The sequence below is a fragment of the Salmo trutta genome, chromosome 15 (assembly GCF_901001165.1).
Source record: "Salmo trutta chromosome 15, fSalTru1.1, whole genome shotgun sequence".
Lineage (NCBI taxonomy): Eukaryota > Metazoa > Chordata > Actinopteri > Salmoniformes > Salmonidae > Salmo > Salmo trutta.
In genome coordinates, this window is record NC_042971.1 from 49182299 (window position 1) to 49198049 (window position 15751).

General features: G+C 43.5%; 1 protein-coding gene across 1 annotated transcript in view; it reads right to left on the reverse strand.

Moving 5' to 3' along the window:
• The window catches only part of LOC115149227 (nuclear pore complex protein Nup155-like), a 34479-nt gene that overhangs the window by 9715 nt on the left and 9013 nt on the right, over positions 1–15751 (reverse strand). Inside the window, 13 exon segments of the mRNA XM_029691891.1 lie at positions 70–165; positions 167–241; positions 3111–3211; positions 5242–5409; positions 5504–5601; positions 5847–5938; positions 6103–6176; positions 6281–6544; positions 6744–6836; positions 6945–7015; positions 7110–7206; positions 7516–7653; positions 7853–8022. Of these exon segments, the coding sequence (XP_029547751.1) occupies positions 70–165; positions 167–241; positions 3111–3211; positions 5242–5409; positions 5504–5601; positions 5847–5938; positions 6103–6176; positions 6281–6544; positions 6744–6836; positions 6945–7015; positions 7110–7206; positions 7516–7653; positions 7853–7994 (1509 nt within the window). The 5' untranslated portion in view covers positions 7995–8022.

Consider the following 15751-nt stretch of genomic DNA (forward strand, 5'->3'; position numbering starts at 1 on the left):
GTTTCATCGACTGTGAATTTACAATGCCATTCACATGGTACAAACTAAGCTGTAAAATCTTGACTGTACCTTGGCAGAGAGAAGGACAAACTTCTGTGGAGGGACATTGTGTTGCTGCACCACGACAGGAGTGTCAGTGAGGGGAACCTGATCCTTATTCAGGGGGGGTAGAGATTTTAGGTGCTTTCTCCTCCTCGATGGCACATAGCGCCCAGGAGTGGCCATCTACATTGGACATCATCTGAAATTAAATACACCGACAATATGCGCTACAATATTTTTTTAAAGTCAAAATGCAAAAAATAAAAAATAATCAAAATCATAGCATATGTGTTGCAAATAGGGTTCAGAGGTGGAAACTTTCCGTGAGAATATATGGAATTAATACCATTTAAAACGTTGATTTTTGCATTGGATATATTTACCATATGGAGACAGAAACAAACTTTTACCTTACCATAAGTAGACATGATTTAATCACTTGCAATTCTTCCAATAGAAATAAACAATTTAGTTATGAATTGAACTTTAATTAAATGACTTGACTCTTCACATGGGATGATTTCACTGAACAACAAAAGGGAATATCGAATGATCCACGCATCTCCCAAAAATGTTTTCAACATACATCTGTAAAATTATAGTCTAGAAAATAAATCTTTGGTTGTCTTCTCTCTAGACCTCCTCAATGTCCACCTCTTGAACATCAGACTTTGAAGCCTCATCGTCACTTTCCAACCTTGTTGAGGATGGCTTGTTGTCAGGCTCAAAAAGCCATGTCGGCAGACTGATATGGCCATTTCTTGGAGAGACTCCTTCCCCTCCAGGAGACTGTCAAACATGATGACAACACCACACCAATGGGTGTTGCTGGGCAGATTCAATGTGGTGCTCTTATTCTTCACTTTGCTTAGTGAGGTAGATTTGTCCTATAACTTGATGACCCTTCACATACCTAACCATTTCCTTGGCTCTCTTGTAGAGTGTATCCATTGTTTTCAGTGCCATGATGTCCTTGAGGAGCAGATTCAATGCATGAGCAGCACAGCCAATGGGTGTGATGTGAGGGTAGGAGTCCTCCACTTTAGACCAAGCAGCCTTCTTGTTCGCAGCATTGTCTGTCACCAGTGCAAATACCTTCTGTGGTCAAAGGTCATTGATGACGGCCTTCAGCTCATCTGCAATGTAGAGACCGATGTCTGTTGTCCCTTGTGTCTGTGCTCTTGTAGCATACTGGCTGAAGGGTGGAGATGTAGTTAATTATTCCTTGCCCACAAACATTCGACCACCCATCAGAGCTGATTGCAATACAGTCCGCTTTCTCTATGATTTGCTTGACCTTCACTTGAACTCTGCATCCAGCAAATGAGTAGATAAAGCATGTCTGGTAAGAGGGGTTATGCTGGGTGAAGAACATTCAGAAATCTCTTCCAATACACATTGCCTGTAAGCATCAGAGGTGAACCAGTTGCATACACAGCTCGAGTAAGACATTCATCAGCATCTCTGACTACGTTCCTCCATTGAGTCAAAAAAACTTGATATCAATAAGGTGTCTGATTCATCATTTTCACCTCAAATAGAAGTAGTGGGACTTTTGTCCGAGGTTGCTTGTTGTAAATGCTGAGGGAACGTTATGCACTTGGCCAGTTGATTCTGCATCTTTGTTGCATTCTTCACATATGATTTGGCACAGTATTTGCAAATGTACACAGCTTTTCCTCCTACATTAGCTGCAGTGAAATGTCTCCACACATCAGATAGTGCTCGTAGCACTTTCCTGTAAAGATTAGAAAAAAAATTGTAAAAAGATAAATAAATACAATTCCATGTACAGATAAATAGTTAAGCAGTTAGATTAAACAACTCCTTTGTAAGATAAATGTTTTAAAATGAAACATGCAAGCTAAAACCCACATGGTAGCGAAACCTAACTAGCAGAAATTGTTGATAAGTTAGACTTTGCTGTAGGCTACTATTTACTAGTTAACAAAAATCATGTCATATAAAATATGTTCACCCCACCCAGTATTGTAATCAAAACTTACCAGAAAGCATGTTGTCCTTAGCTCAGACAGTGTACTAGTGTGGGCTCAATAGCATCTCATTAGAGTGCAAGATCTTGAGAATCAGCTGTACATGTGCTGGAAGAGTGCACTGCACATGTGATGGAAGAATGCACTGTGCATGCAGAGGGTTGCAATTCCATTGAATTGGGGACAGTTTAACCAAAATATACCACAAGACCTAGAATTGCCTTGTGTATCCCACAAAAAAGGTTCACTGTTATAAGCTAACTTTTTTGATGAATTTAAGTAAAATTCCCGGGCTTAACTTCCCATGGAAATTTACCGGAAAGTTTACAAACCTTTGCAACCCTAATCGAAAAGTAAGCTCGGTTTTGACAGGACATCAAAGTGTGTGTGGATCTGGTGTAATACTTCTTACTATGACCCTAACATGCCGACCAGACCAGACATGTCGCGTGCGAGAGCGTCGCAAAATACATTTTGAAATCCATGTTATTCAATTATTGCACCCACACTGCTCGCGCGCGTCTGCAATGCCAAGGGCTAAAATAGAACTCCTTTCTATTTCTGACGCAGATCGCGCTGAAAGTCCTGCCTCTTCCATCTCCTCATTGGTTTATAGAAGCAGGTACCCACGTGCCATCTCCTCATTGGCTATACCCACATGAGTGATTGAAAGACTGTTTTGCCGGACGTCGTGGTAATACTATGAATGTTTAGATGCCAATCACCATATAAGTTCAAAGAGGAAAAAGCCTGGAAGGAGGTGAGATGACTAGAAATGATTCGGTTGGCCGTTTTATGTGTGGATTAATTGTCGGAGTAGAGGACCTTGTGCATTTCAGGTAAAATAACAACTCAATGTTTATATCCCAGGACAAATTAGCTAGCAACAGCAAGCTAGCTAAATAGGACAAATTAGCTAGCAAGTGCAAGCTAACTAGCTAAATTGCCATACATGTTTAAAGCTTTTCGACCTGTCCCTAAATTAATGTCATTGGTTCAGAGTTTGTTTTGATATTTTAACCTGCGTGTCGTGATCGCGTTTGGTGTAGGTTCCGTGTAACTGTCAGCTCCCACCTGTGCCTCCATCAGGGGTTTCTTAAAGGGGAAGAAGTCGTGGTTGATATACCACAGGATGTCACTGTCCTCAGTCTCAGAAGCTGCCATCAGGAGAACTCCTGTAGGGATCAACACCAGAGAGACACGAGTAAACCTTTAAAAAAGGGGCAATCCGCTATTGAATCACTAACAAAGCAGCCACCCTGTCTCCGTTTTGGTAAAATTCTGAGGGATGGGCTTGGAGAAATGTATAGACAGAGCTAAGGATGCAAGGACTGACCATCCATAATATTACAATTATAGTTTTACGCATGTTTTGAGGCTACACAGTGTTTGTTAACATATTCTAAAATGTATTAAAATTGCTTATTCTAAAATTGATTAAAATTGCCCCCCCTCAATCTACACACAATACACCATAATGACAAAGCAAAAACAGGTTTAGACATTCTTGCAAACATAAAAAAAACAAGTACTCAAACCCTTTACTCAGTACTTTGTTGAAGCACCTTTGGCAGTGCTTACAGCCTCGAGTCCTCTTGGGTATGACACTACAACTGTGGCACACCTGTATTTGGGGAGTTTCTCCCATTCTTCTCTGAGGATCCTCTCGAGCTCTGTCAGGTTGGATGGGGAGCATCGCTGCACAGCTATTTTCAGGTCACTCCAGAGATGTTCGATTGGATTCAAGTCTGGGCTCTGGCTGGGCCACTCAAGGACATTGGGAGATTTGTCCAGAAGCCACTCCTGCATTGTCTTGGCTGTGTACTCGGGCTCATTATCCTGTTGGAAGGTGAACCGTCGCCCCAGTCTGAGGTACTAAGCGCTCTGGAGCAGGTTTTCATCAAGGATCTCTTTGTTCATCTTTCCCTCGATCCTGACTAGACACCCAGTCCCTGCCGCTGAAAAACACCCCCCACAGCATGATGCTGCCACCACCATGCTTGGGATGGTGCTAGGTTTCCTCCAGACATAAAGCTTGGCATTCAGGCCATAGAGTTCAATCTTGGTTTCATCAGACCAGAAAATCTTGTTTCTCATGGTCTGAGTCCTTTAGCCTCTTGGCAAACTCATAGCGGGCTGTCGATCCTTTTACTGAGAAGTGGCTTCCGTCTGGCCACTACCATAAAGGCCTGATTGGTGGAGTGCTGCAGAGATGAGAACCTTCAGAAGCACAACCATCTCTACAGAGGAACTCCAGAGCTCTGTCAGAGTGATCATCGGGTTCTTGGGCACCTCTATGACCAAGGCCCTTCACCCCCGATTTGGCCGGGCAGCCAGCTCAAGGAAGAGTATTGGTGGTTCCAAACAGCTTCCATTTAAGAATGATGGCGGCCACCGTGTTCTTGGGGGACCTTCAATGCTGTAGAGATTTTTGGTACCCTTCCCCAGACCTGTGCTTCGACACAATCCTGTTGTTTCGGAGCTCTACAGACAATTCTTTCGACTTCATTGCTTGGTTTTTGCTCTGACATGCACTGTCAATTGTGGGATCTTATATAGACAGGTGGTGCCTTTCCAAATCATGTCCAATCAATTGAATTTACCACAGGTGGACTCCAATCAAGTTGTAGAAACATCTCAAGGATGATCAATGGAAACAGGATGCACATGAGCTCAATTTCGAGTCTCATAGCTAAGGGTCTGAATACTTTTGTAAAAAAGGTATGTTTTTTATTTTAAATACATTGGCAAAATAAAACCTGTTTTCGTGTTGTCATTATGGGGTATTTTGTGTAGATTTATGAGATAAAAAAAATAATGTTTTAGAAAATGGGGAAAAAGTCAAGGTGTCTGAATACATTCCGAATCCACTGTAGGTTATATTTTTCAAAAATCAAATGGGTATATTATACATTTAAGTAAAAAAAAATTACATAGCAACTGCAGATTGACCCTTTAACTAGGGCGATGCTCGAGAACCAATTATAAAAAGATAGCATTGGAGGCTCGTGGGAGGAGCTATAGGAGGATGGGCTCATTGTAAATGGCTGGAATGGAATTAACAGAACTGATTGAAACGTGTGGTTTCCATATGTTTGATACCATTCCATTTATTCCATTCCAGCCATTACAATGAACCTGTCCTCCTATAGCTCCTCCCACCAGCCTCCACTGCAGGATAGCATACAGACTTCAGTGGCTTTACCTTTGATGTACAGAGCCTTGTGGACCTTAGCAGGTTTCTGCAGGGTGGAGGAGGCAGAGAAGCCTGGAGGCAGGCGGACATGGACCAGAGCTAGCAGACTAGGGCGTGCCGCTGGGTGCTTGGCATGCGGTGGGGCAAAGGGAGTAGTGCTGAAGTAGAGACGCACTCCTGGAAGCACAGATAGAGAGCTAGAGTAAGGTCTTCATAAGGTCTTTGTTTTCATTACAGGATAAGTGTCTACAATGTCAGTCCGTCTCCTTACCTGTGTGAGTGACAGCCAGCAGGTGGCAGTCGGAGGACTCAAATCTGTCTATCACAGAAATCTGTACGATGGGTTTAAACACAGAGCGATCAATGGTCCTATAGAGAGATATAAAATAACAAATAGATTCATTTGACCTGTTCTTAAGCAGTGATAACGTTTGACATGGGAGTTTTGCCTAGCCACTGTGCTTCTACATCTGCATTGCTTGCCGTTTAGGGTTTTAGGCTAGGTTTCTGTATAGCACTTTGACTGATGTAAAAAGGGCTTGAAGTACATTTTATTGATTGACCATTCACTAGCCCTCTGGATATTATCCAGAGGTGAGGAGTTGCAGACCGACCTGGCAATGTTTCCTGCTGCAGCCGCGATGGAGCTCTGTGACATGGCCGCCACACGGCTTAGACCCTGCCCATCTGCACCTAGGTCATACACCTGGAACACGCAGCAGCTTTAAACTCAAGGTCCTATTCAGAAGAACCTTTTCAAATGTTTGACAAAGTTATAACCAATGCAATGTCATTCTGCAAATACTCACACATATGGATATTTACTACAGTGCTACCATTCAAATTGTTAAACTCTTATGGGTTATATACCTGTAGAACCCCCTTCTCTGAGTGGGTGAAGAGAGTGTTACGGGAGTTGTCAATGGCAATCTGCACTACCGGGTCTGTGGAGCACAAAGATAGAAATGTGATGTGAAATTTAATTTAAGAACTAGAGCGTAACACAAGAACATTCCAACTCCACAAGGAGCCTGAAAACTATCCTTACCATCCTCAGAGAAGGAGAACTGGAGCAGAGAGGGGACGAGGAAGGACAGGCTGCTTTTGGAGTGGTTAATCTTCCTGCAGCGTTGGCTGAACCAGCCTGCCTCGGCCTGGTAGGCTACCTCATATAGGCAGCCATCTTTCCCTGCCAGGAAGATGCGTCCCAGATCAGTGGAGGTGATGGCCAGGTGGTAGGTGTTGTCTGTGGGGATGGAGTACAGCGGGTCTGGGAGCAACTGTATCCCTCCAGACATGCTGTCATTCAACACTGAGAGAGGGAGAGGAAAAAGATTAGATGAGACATTTCTGAAGTAGCCCATGGTGGGTCAATACTAATACCAACAACACAACCATGTCAATATAAACCAAATCAACCAATTTCATAACGGTTGCTGAATTGATGACACCAGGGGTATTGTATTGTGTCTAGTGTGTGTGGTTCAGGTATAAGGGTCATCATTACTCACCTGCCTGAGCTTTAGGGAAGCTGAGCCCCAGGATCACCACATCCACAGGAGTGGCTAAGACCAACAGGAAGTGGATGTGTGGCTGGAAAATCCCTGCAGGAAAATATTTATCCTGTGGGTTAAGTTAAGCCAAACACCTACAAAGCTGTTGTGACTTTGAATACAGGAAACACAGCTCAGGTAAGAGTTCTGCAATTTGACCTGCTTTAGGTTTGACCAGCCCCACGGACAGGATGGTTTCACTGAGCCCGTCAAAATATGCAACATCCCCCCTGTAGCACAGACAAGAGACAGAGACAGTGAAAATGGGTCCATGTTTTCTATTACTGCATAAAGTGACTTTATTTAGGAGTGCTTGGTACTCACCCATCCTCATAATTCCACATGAAGATATCGTTGTCAATGGTGAGCCACGCCTGACAGATTTCAGGAAAAACTCCCATCATACAATTGCACTGCATATCTGTTAGGGGGAGGTTAAGGGCTAGGCAACTTGTCTGAAGTGGTAGGTAGTTTTACATAGACAGTTCATATAACCCTCCACCGGCACTTCTGAGTTCAACTGGTGAGACCTAGGGAGAATCTCAATTGCATACGCATCGCGTCCTCGCCCCATTCTCAAAACCCATTGGAGAAGTTCAGAGGAGAGGAACCTCAGGCTTTCTAGTCCAATGGGTTTTGAGAAGGAGACGAGGAGAAAGGACGCAAGGAGTATGCAATTGAGATCTTTCCCTAGACACAGCTCCCTCTGTGTATTCTCTGAAAAGGATACGGCTGAATTGCTCCACCAGCTCAGGTGGTAGGGGAACCCTGCGGACTGCACTGAGCTCAGGGAGGTTTGGCACAATGAGCAGCCCAGGTTCCTGAAGAGGGTAGTCCATGTCTGACCCCCCAGACAAAGATGGCATGTCTGCAACACAAAGGGGCAGAGAAAAAATAAAATCACCTTAGCACAATTTGGAAAGTGATGTAAGTGCCGAAACGTGGCTGGAGTCTCCCTAGACACAGTAAGAAGGCTACAGCCAAGTATTATGGCTAGAATGACCTGTGAGAAATGGATGACAAACGTGAACAACATACAAACTTGCACCATTGATCACTTGACCTACTGTGACAGGGGACATTAAGAAGCTCTGAGAGGTCAGGGAAGCAGCGGTCTTCCTGAAGGTGTCGGTCTATGATCCGACCAGAGCTCTCCAGCGCGTCGGCAAGGGCAGCAGCAGGACTGCTGGGTCCTAAGGCGGACGGCATCTGACACTGAGCGACTGATGAGATTCACCTGAGAAGATGGAAAGAATATTTCAAATCAAATGTCACATACGCCGAATACAAACAGGTGTAGACCTTAGTGAAATGCCTACTTACAAGCCCTTAACAATGCAGTTAATAAAATATATATAAAAAAAAATAGAAAGAACAAATAATTAAAGAGCAGCAGTAAATAATAATTGTGGGGCTATATGCAGGGGGTACAGGTACAGAGTCAATGTGTGGGGGCACCGGTGTCGAGGTAATGTATACATACAGGTAGAGTGATTCAAGTGAATATGCATCGACAATAACAGAGTAGCAGCAGCAGCGTGGAGGGGGGGGGGGGGGCAATGCAAATAATCTGGGTAGCCATTTGATTAGATGTTCAGGAGTCTTATAGCTTGGGGGTAGAAGCTGTTTAGAAGCCTCTTGGACCTAGACTTGGCGCTCCGGTACTGCTTGCCGTGCGGTAGCAGAGAGAACAGTCTATGACTTGGGTGACTGGAGTCTGACAATTTTTAGGGTCTTCCTCTGACACCGCCTGGTATAGAGGTCCTGTATTGGGCCGTACGCACTACTTTCTGTAGTGCATTGCTGTCGGAGGCAGCAAGGTTGCCATACCAGGCAGTGATGCAACCCGACAGGATGCTCTCGATGGTGCAGCTGTAGAACCTTTTTGAGGATCTAAGGACCCATGCCAAATCTTTTCAGTTTCCTGAGGGGGAATAGGTTTTGTCGTGCCCTCTTCATGACTGTCTTGGTGTGCTTGGACCATGTTAGTGATGTGGACACCAAGGAACTTGAAGCTCTCAACCTGCTCCCCTACAGCCCCGCCGATGAGAAGGGACACGTACGTGATCAAAACAAAGATGATTGTGGACTACTGGAAAAGGAGGACCGAGCACGCCCCGTGCTCGGTCCTCCTTTTCCAGTAGTCCACAATCATCTTTGTTTTGATCACGTTGAGGGAGAGGTTGTTATCCTGGCACCACACAGTCAGGTCTCTGACCGCCTCCCTATAGGCTGTCTCGTCATTGTCGGTGATCAGGCCTTCCACTGTTGTGTCACCGGCAAACTTAATGGTGTTGGAGTAATGCCTGGCCGTGCAGTCATGAGTGAACAGGGAATACAGGAGGTGACTGAGCACGCACCCCTGTTGAGGATCAGCGTGGCAGATGTTGTTACCTACCCTTACCACCTGGGGGCAGCCCGTCAGGAAGTCCAGGATCCAGTTGCAGAGGGAGGCGTTTAGTCCCAGGGTCCTTAGCTTAGTGATTAGATTTGAGGGCACTATGGTGTTGAACGCTGAGCTGTAGTCAATGAATAGCATTCTCACATACGTGTTCCTTTTGTCCAGGTGTGAAAGAGCAGTGTGGAGTGCAATAGAGATTGCATCATCTGTGGATCTGTTGGTGCGTGCGGTATGCAAATTGGAGTGGCTCTAGGGTTTCTGGGATAATGGTGTTGATGTGAGCCATGACTAGCCTTTCAAAGCACTTCATGGCTAAAGATGTGAGTGCTACGGGTAGGTAGCAGTCATTTAGGCAGGTTACCTTAGTGTTTAGGCACAGGGACTATGTTGGTATTACAGACTCAGACAGGGAGAGGTTGAAAATGTCAGTGAAGACACTTGCCAGTTGGTCAGCGAAAGCTCAGAGTACACGTCCTGGCAATCTGTCTGGCCCTGCGGCCTTGTGAATGTTGACCTGTTTAAAGGTCTTACTCACATCGGCTGTGGCGAGCGTGATCACAGTCTTCCGGAACAGCTGGTGCTCTCATGCATGTTTCAGTGTTACTTGCCTCGAAGCGAGCATAAAAGTGATTTTGCTCGTCTTTCAGGCTCGTGTCACTGGGCAGCTCTCGGCTGTGCTTCCCTTTGTAGTCTAATAGTTTGCAAGCCCTGCCACATCCGACGAGCGTCGGCGCCGGTGTAGTACGATTTGATCTTAGTCCTGTACTGACCCTTTGCCTGTTTGATGGTTCGTTGCAGGGCATATCGAGATTTCTTATAAGCTTCCGGGTTAGAGCTCCTTGAAAGCGCAGCTCTACCCTTTAGCTCAGTGCAAATGTTGCCTGGAATCCATGGCTTCTGGTTGGGGTATGTACATACAGTCACTGTGTAGACGACGTCATCGATGCACTTATTGATGAAGCCAGTGACTGATGTGGTGTACTCCTCAATGCCACCAGAAGAATCCCAGAACATATTCCAGTCTGTGTTGCAAAACAGTCCTGTAGTTTAGCATCTGCTTCATCTGGCCACTTTTTTAGACTGAGTCACTGATGCTTCCTGCTTTAATTTTTGATTGTAATCAGGAGGAGAATTATGGTCAGATTTGCCAAATGGAGGGCGAGCTTTGTATGCGTCTCTGTGTGTGGAGTAAAGGTGGCCTAGTTTCTTTCCCCTCTATCAGCATGTTAAATGTGCAACCAATTAGGTAACTGATTTAAGTTTCCCTGCATTAAAGTCCACGGCCACTAGGAGCGCCGCCTCTGGATGAGTGTTTTCCTGTTTGCTTATGGCGGTATACAGCTCATTGAGTGCGATTTTAGTGTGGTGGTATGTAGACAGCTACAAAAAAATACAGATACTCTAGGTAGACAGTGGGGTCTAGAGCTTATCATGAGATAGGTTCTGCTCGCCTGAGGTAGAGTAGAACCTCGAGACTTCCTTAGATATCGTGCACCAGCTATTGTTTACAAATATGCATAGGCCCTTGCCCCGTGTCTTACCAGAGGCTGCTGTTCCATCCTGCCGATAGAGTGTATAACCCACCAGCTGTATGTTATTAATGTAGTCGTTCAGCCACAACTCTGTGGAACATTAGATATTACAGTTAATGTCCTGTTGGTAGGATATACGTGTTTTCAGTTCATCCCATTTATTTTCCAGTGATTGAACATTAGCCAACAGTACTGATGGCAAAGGCAGATTAGCCACTCGTCACCTGATCCTCACAAGGAACCCCAATCTCTTTCTCCAGCGAATGACGAGGATGAGGGTCTGTTGAGATGTTTGGAGTATATCCTTCCCGTCCAACTCAAAGACAGATTCTTCATCCATTTCGAGGTGAGTAATCACTGTTCTGATGTCCAGAAGCTCTTTTCGGTCATATGAGACAGTAGCAGCAACATCATGTACAAAATAAGTTAACAATACGGAATTAAAAAAATTAAATAGCACGGTTGGTTAAGAGCCAATAAAACAGAAGCCATCCCCTCTGGCGCCATCATACATACTGTGACAACATGGTACCTGTGGCCAAAATCCAACCACATTTTTATTTCATAAATGGCATCCACAGCATAGTCATAAGCAAGCCACTGTGTTCTTGGGAACCTTCAATGCTGCAGAAATGTGTTGGTACCCTTCCCCAGATCTGTGCCTCAACAGACAATTCCATCAACCTCATGGCTTAGTTTTTGCTCAGACATGCACTGTCAACTGTGGGACCAAATATTAGAAAGGTGTGCCTTTCCAAATCATGTCCAATCAATTGAATTTACCACAGGTGGACTCCAATCAAGTTGTAGAAACATCAAGGATGATTAATGGAAACAGGATGCATCTGAGCTCAATTTCAAGTCTCATAGCAAAGGGTCTGAATACTTACGTAAATAAGGCATCCATTTTTTTAAATAAATTTGCAAAAAAGTTTCTAAAGACCTGGGGTATTGTGCGTAGATTGATGAGCGAAAACATTTAATACATTTTTGAATAAGGCTGTAATGTAACAAAATGTAGAAGTCTTATACTTTCCGAATGCACTGTATATGACAGCTGAAAGACAGTAGGGACCATAGAATTAGAATGGACATTATAAAAAGGTCAGCCATTTTGATAAGCCAGTGCTGTGAAATGATTGTATGAGTAGCCTAGTCAAACCAGACGCTGGGCACAGCTTCGCGGGCGCTGACCAATGTGAGGTAGACCTTGCACGTCTGCACGGCCCCTTCAGCATTAAAATGCTAAACTCTCATCTGGCTATACCTGCTGAATAGGGAATACAATATATTTTATTTTGATTGTTGAGGATCACCAACGGAAATAGTTTAGGTAGTTATGCTTTAAAGAAAGTGTATAATGGTCATTTTTAAATATGAAATTGTCAACTTTACCATGTATAACGTGGACAGTAAATCACTTTTGCACACTCCATGGCCGACGCGAAAGAAGATCAAAATTAAAACTTCCAAACAGTCAAAGCCATTCGACTTGGAGATGGGCTGAAATCCAAAGTTCTAAATTCATTGTCTATGCAATACCTAATTTATAAATGATAAATATTGCTCAAACACTTAAATCTCCAAAAATGCCAAGTTTATTAGTGGGCGATGGTGATTTCAGAACCAAAGTGGGAGGACAAAAGTGCCCCTACCCCTAAATTTGATGGCAGTAGATGCCTAGTCTCCCTTATGGCTCAGCTCAGGTGCCAACATACACCTCTTTTTCCTCCAAACATAACGATGGTCATTATGGCCAAACAGTTCATCAGAGCAGAGGACATTTCTCCAAAAAGTACGATCTTTGTCCCCATGTGCAGTTGCAAATCGTAGTCTCGCTTTTTTATGGCGGTTTTGCAGTGGCTTCTTCCTTGCAGAGCGGTCTTTCAGGTTATGTCGATATAGGACTCGCTTTACTGTGGATATAGACTTTTGTACCTGTTTCCTCCAGCATCTTCACAAGGTCCTTTGCTGTTGTTCTGGGATTGATTTGCACTTTTCGCACCAAAGTACGTTCATCTCTAGGAGACAGAACAAGTCTCCTTCCTGAGCGGTATGATGGCTGCGTAGTCCCATGGTGTTTATACTTGCGTGCTATTGTTTGTACAGATGAACATGGTACCTTCAGGCATTTGGAAATTTCTCCCAAGGATGAACGAGACTTGTGGAGGCCAACATTTCTTCTATGAGGCCTTGGCTGATTTCTTTTGATTTTCCCATGATGACAAGCAAAGAGGCACTGAGTTTGAAGGTAGGCCTTGAAATACAGCCACAGGTACACCTCCAATTGACTCAAATGATGTCAATTAGCCTATCAGAAGCTTCTAAAGCCATGACATTTTCTGGAATTTTCCAAGCTGTTTAAAGGCACAGTCAACTTAGTGTATGTAAACTTCTGACCCACTGGAATTGTGATACAGTGAATTATAAGTGAAATAATCTGTCTGTAAACAATTGTTGGAAAAAGTAGATGTCCTAACCGACTTGCCAAAATTATAGTTTAACAAGAAATTTGTGGAGTGGTAGAAAAACAAGTTTTAATGACTCCAACCTAAGTGTATGTAAACTTCCGACTTCAACTGTACATCATAGACATACATTTACACACAAGTCACCTCAGAGGCCCAGATCCATAAGCAGCAGATTGTAATTTAGAATGGAAAATGAATTCATTTATGCAACAAAATGTTAATGCATCAAATCGTATCAATTAGTTCTTTAATCAAACCGAATAGCTTCAAACTAAAGCGTATCGTTCCTGTATTGCATCCCTTCTACCTAGTAGACACGTATCGAATTGTCTTGAAAGGGAAAAGATTCACATCCCTATTTGTCACATGCTTCGCAAACAGGTGTAAGCTAACAGTGAAATGCTTACGTACAGCCCTTCCCAACAATTCAGAGAAAAAAAAAAACAAGGAACACAATGAGTAGCGATAACTTGGCTATATGCAGAGATACAAGGTAATTAAGATAGAGACCTGCATATAGGTAGGGATAAAGTGACTAGGCAACAGGATAGATAAACAGTAACAGCAGCGTATGTGATGAATCAAAAGTAGTGCAAAAAAAAGGGTAAATGCAGATTGCTAAATAGCCTGGGTAGCTATTGGTTAACTATTTAACTCTTATGGCTTGGGGACAGAAGCTGCTCAGAGTTCTGTTGGTTCCAGACTTGATGCATCGGTACCGATCAATGATGGGATTCGATTAATCGGGTATGCTTGTTTTGCACCAGGTGAGAGTTGATTGCATTCGTATTGGAACCAGGCTGCCTTCCCTGTTCAAAGGCCAATGTGAAGTTGGCTCAAAACAAAAGTGACATAATTAAAGGGATTCTTCAGCATTTTGGCAATGAGTCAGATGAACTTGAGTATATAATTTGTATGTCTCGGTGTCCAGTACGACGGAAAAGGTAGTTTTGTGAGCCAATGCCAACTAGTGTTAGTGCAATTACTGGAAGTCTGTGGTGTCTTCTAGCATTGCGCTAATGCTAGTTAGCAACTTCCTTCAAACTGCACGCGGAGACTAATTTTATCCACAAATTGATCTGACTCTGGGGAACTAGATAAAGAGCCTCATTGCCAAAATTCTGAAGTGTCCCTTTAAGCATTGGAGTAATGAGTACAATTGTGTTTTTACATGCAAAAGTAATTGCTTTTGCTACAAAAATAAAATAAACACACGATTCCAGAAATGTTCAATATGTACAAAAAGCTGATTTTTCAAAAAAATATACACAAATATTTGCATCCCTTTTAGTTAGCGTTTCTCTCTTGCCAAGATAATCCATCCACCTGACAGGTGTGGCATATCATGAAGCTAATTAAACAGTATGATCATTACACAGGTGCAGTGTGCTAGGGACAATAAAATGTATGGTTTTGTCACAACACAATGCCACAGATGTCAAGTTGAAGGAGCTTGCAATTTGCATGATACCTGCAGGAATGTCCACTAAATCAAATCAAATTTTATTTGTCACATACACATGGTTAGCAGGTGTTAATGCAAGTGTAGCGAAATGCTTGTGCTTCTAGTTCCGACCATGCAGTAATATCTAACAAGTAATCTACCAATTCCACAACAACTACCTTGTACACACAAGTGTAAAGGAATGAATACGAATATGTACATAAAAATATATAAATGAGTGATGGCCGAACGGCATAGGCAAGATGTAATAGATGGTATGGAGTACAGTATATACATATGAGATGAGTAATGTAGGTTATGAAAACATTATATAAAGTGGCATTGTTTAAAGTGGCTAGTGATACATCTATTTACATGAAGATGGCAAGATGCAGTAGATCGTATGGCGTACAGTATATACATATGAGATGAATAATGTAGGTTATGTAAACATTATCTAATATAAATAATATAAAGTGGCAAGTGATAAATTGATTATATCAATTTTCCCATTATTAAAGTGGCTTGAGTTGAGTCAGTATGTTGGCAGCAGCCACTCAATGTTAGTGATGGCTGTTTAACAGTCTGATGGCCTTGAGATAAAAGCTGTTTTTCAGTCTCTCGGTTCCAGCTTTGATGAACCTGTACTGACCTCGCCTTCTGGATGATAGCGGGGTGAACAGGCAGTGGCTCGGGTGGTTGCTGTCCTTGATCTTTTTGGCCTTCCTGTGACATCGGGTGGTGTAGGTGTCCTGGAGGGCAGGTAGTTTGCACCCGGTGATGCGTTGTGCAGACCTCACTACACTCTGGAGAGCCTTCCGGTTATGGGCGGAGCAGCTGCCGTACCAGGCGGTGATACAGCCCGACAGGATGCTCTCGATTGTGCATCTGTAAAAGTTTGTGCCGCTGCTGCGCCTTCTTCACCACGCTATCTGTGTGGGTGGACCATTTCAGTTTGTCCGTGATGTGTACGCCGAGGAACTTAACTCTCCACCACTGTCCCGTCAATGTAGATAGGGGGCTGCTCCCTCTGCTGTTTCCTGAAGTCCACGATCATCTTTTGTTTTGTTGACATTGAGTGCGAGGTTATTTTCCTGACACCAGACTCCGAGGGCCCT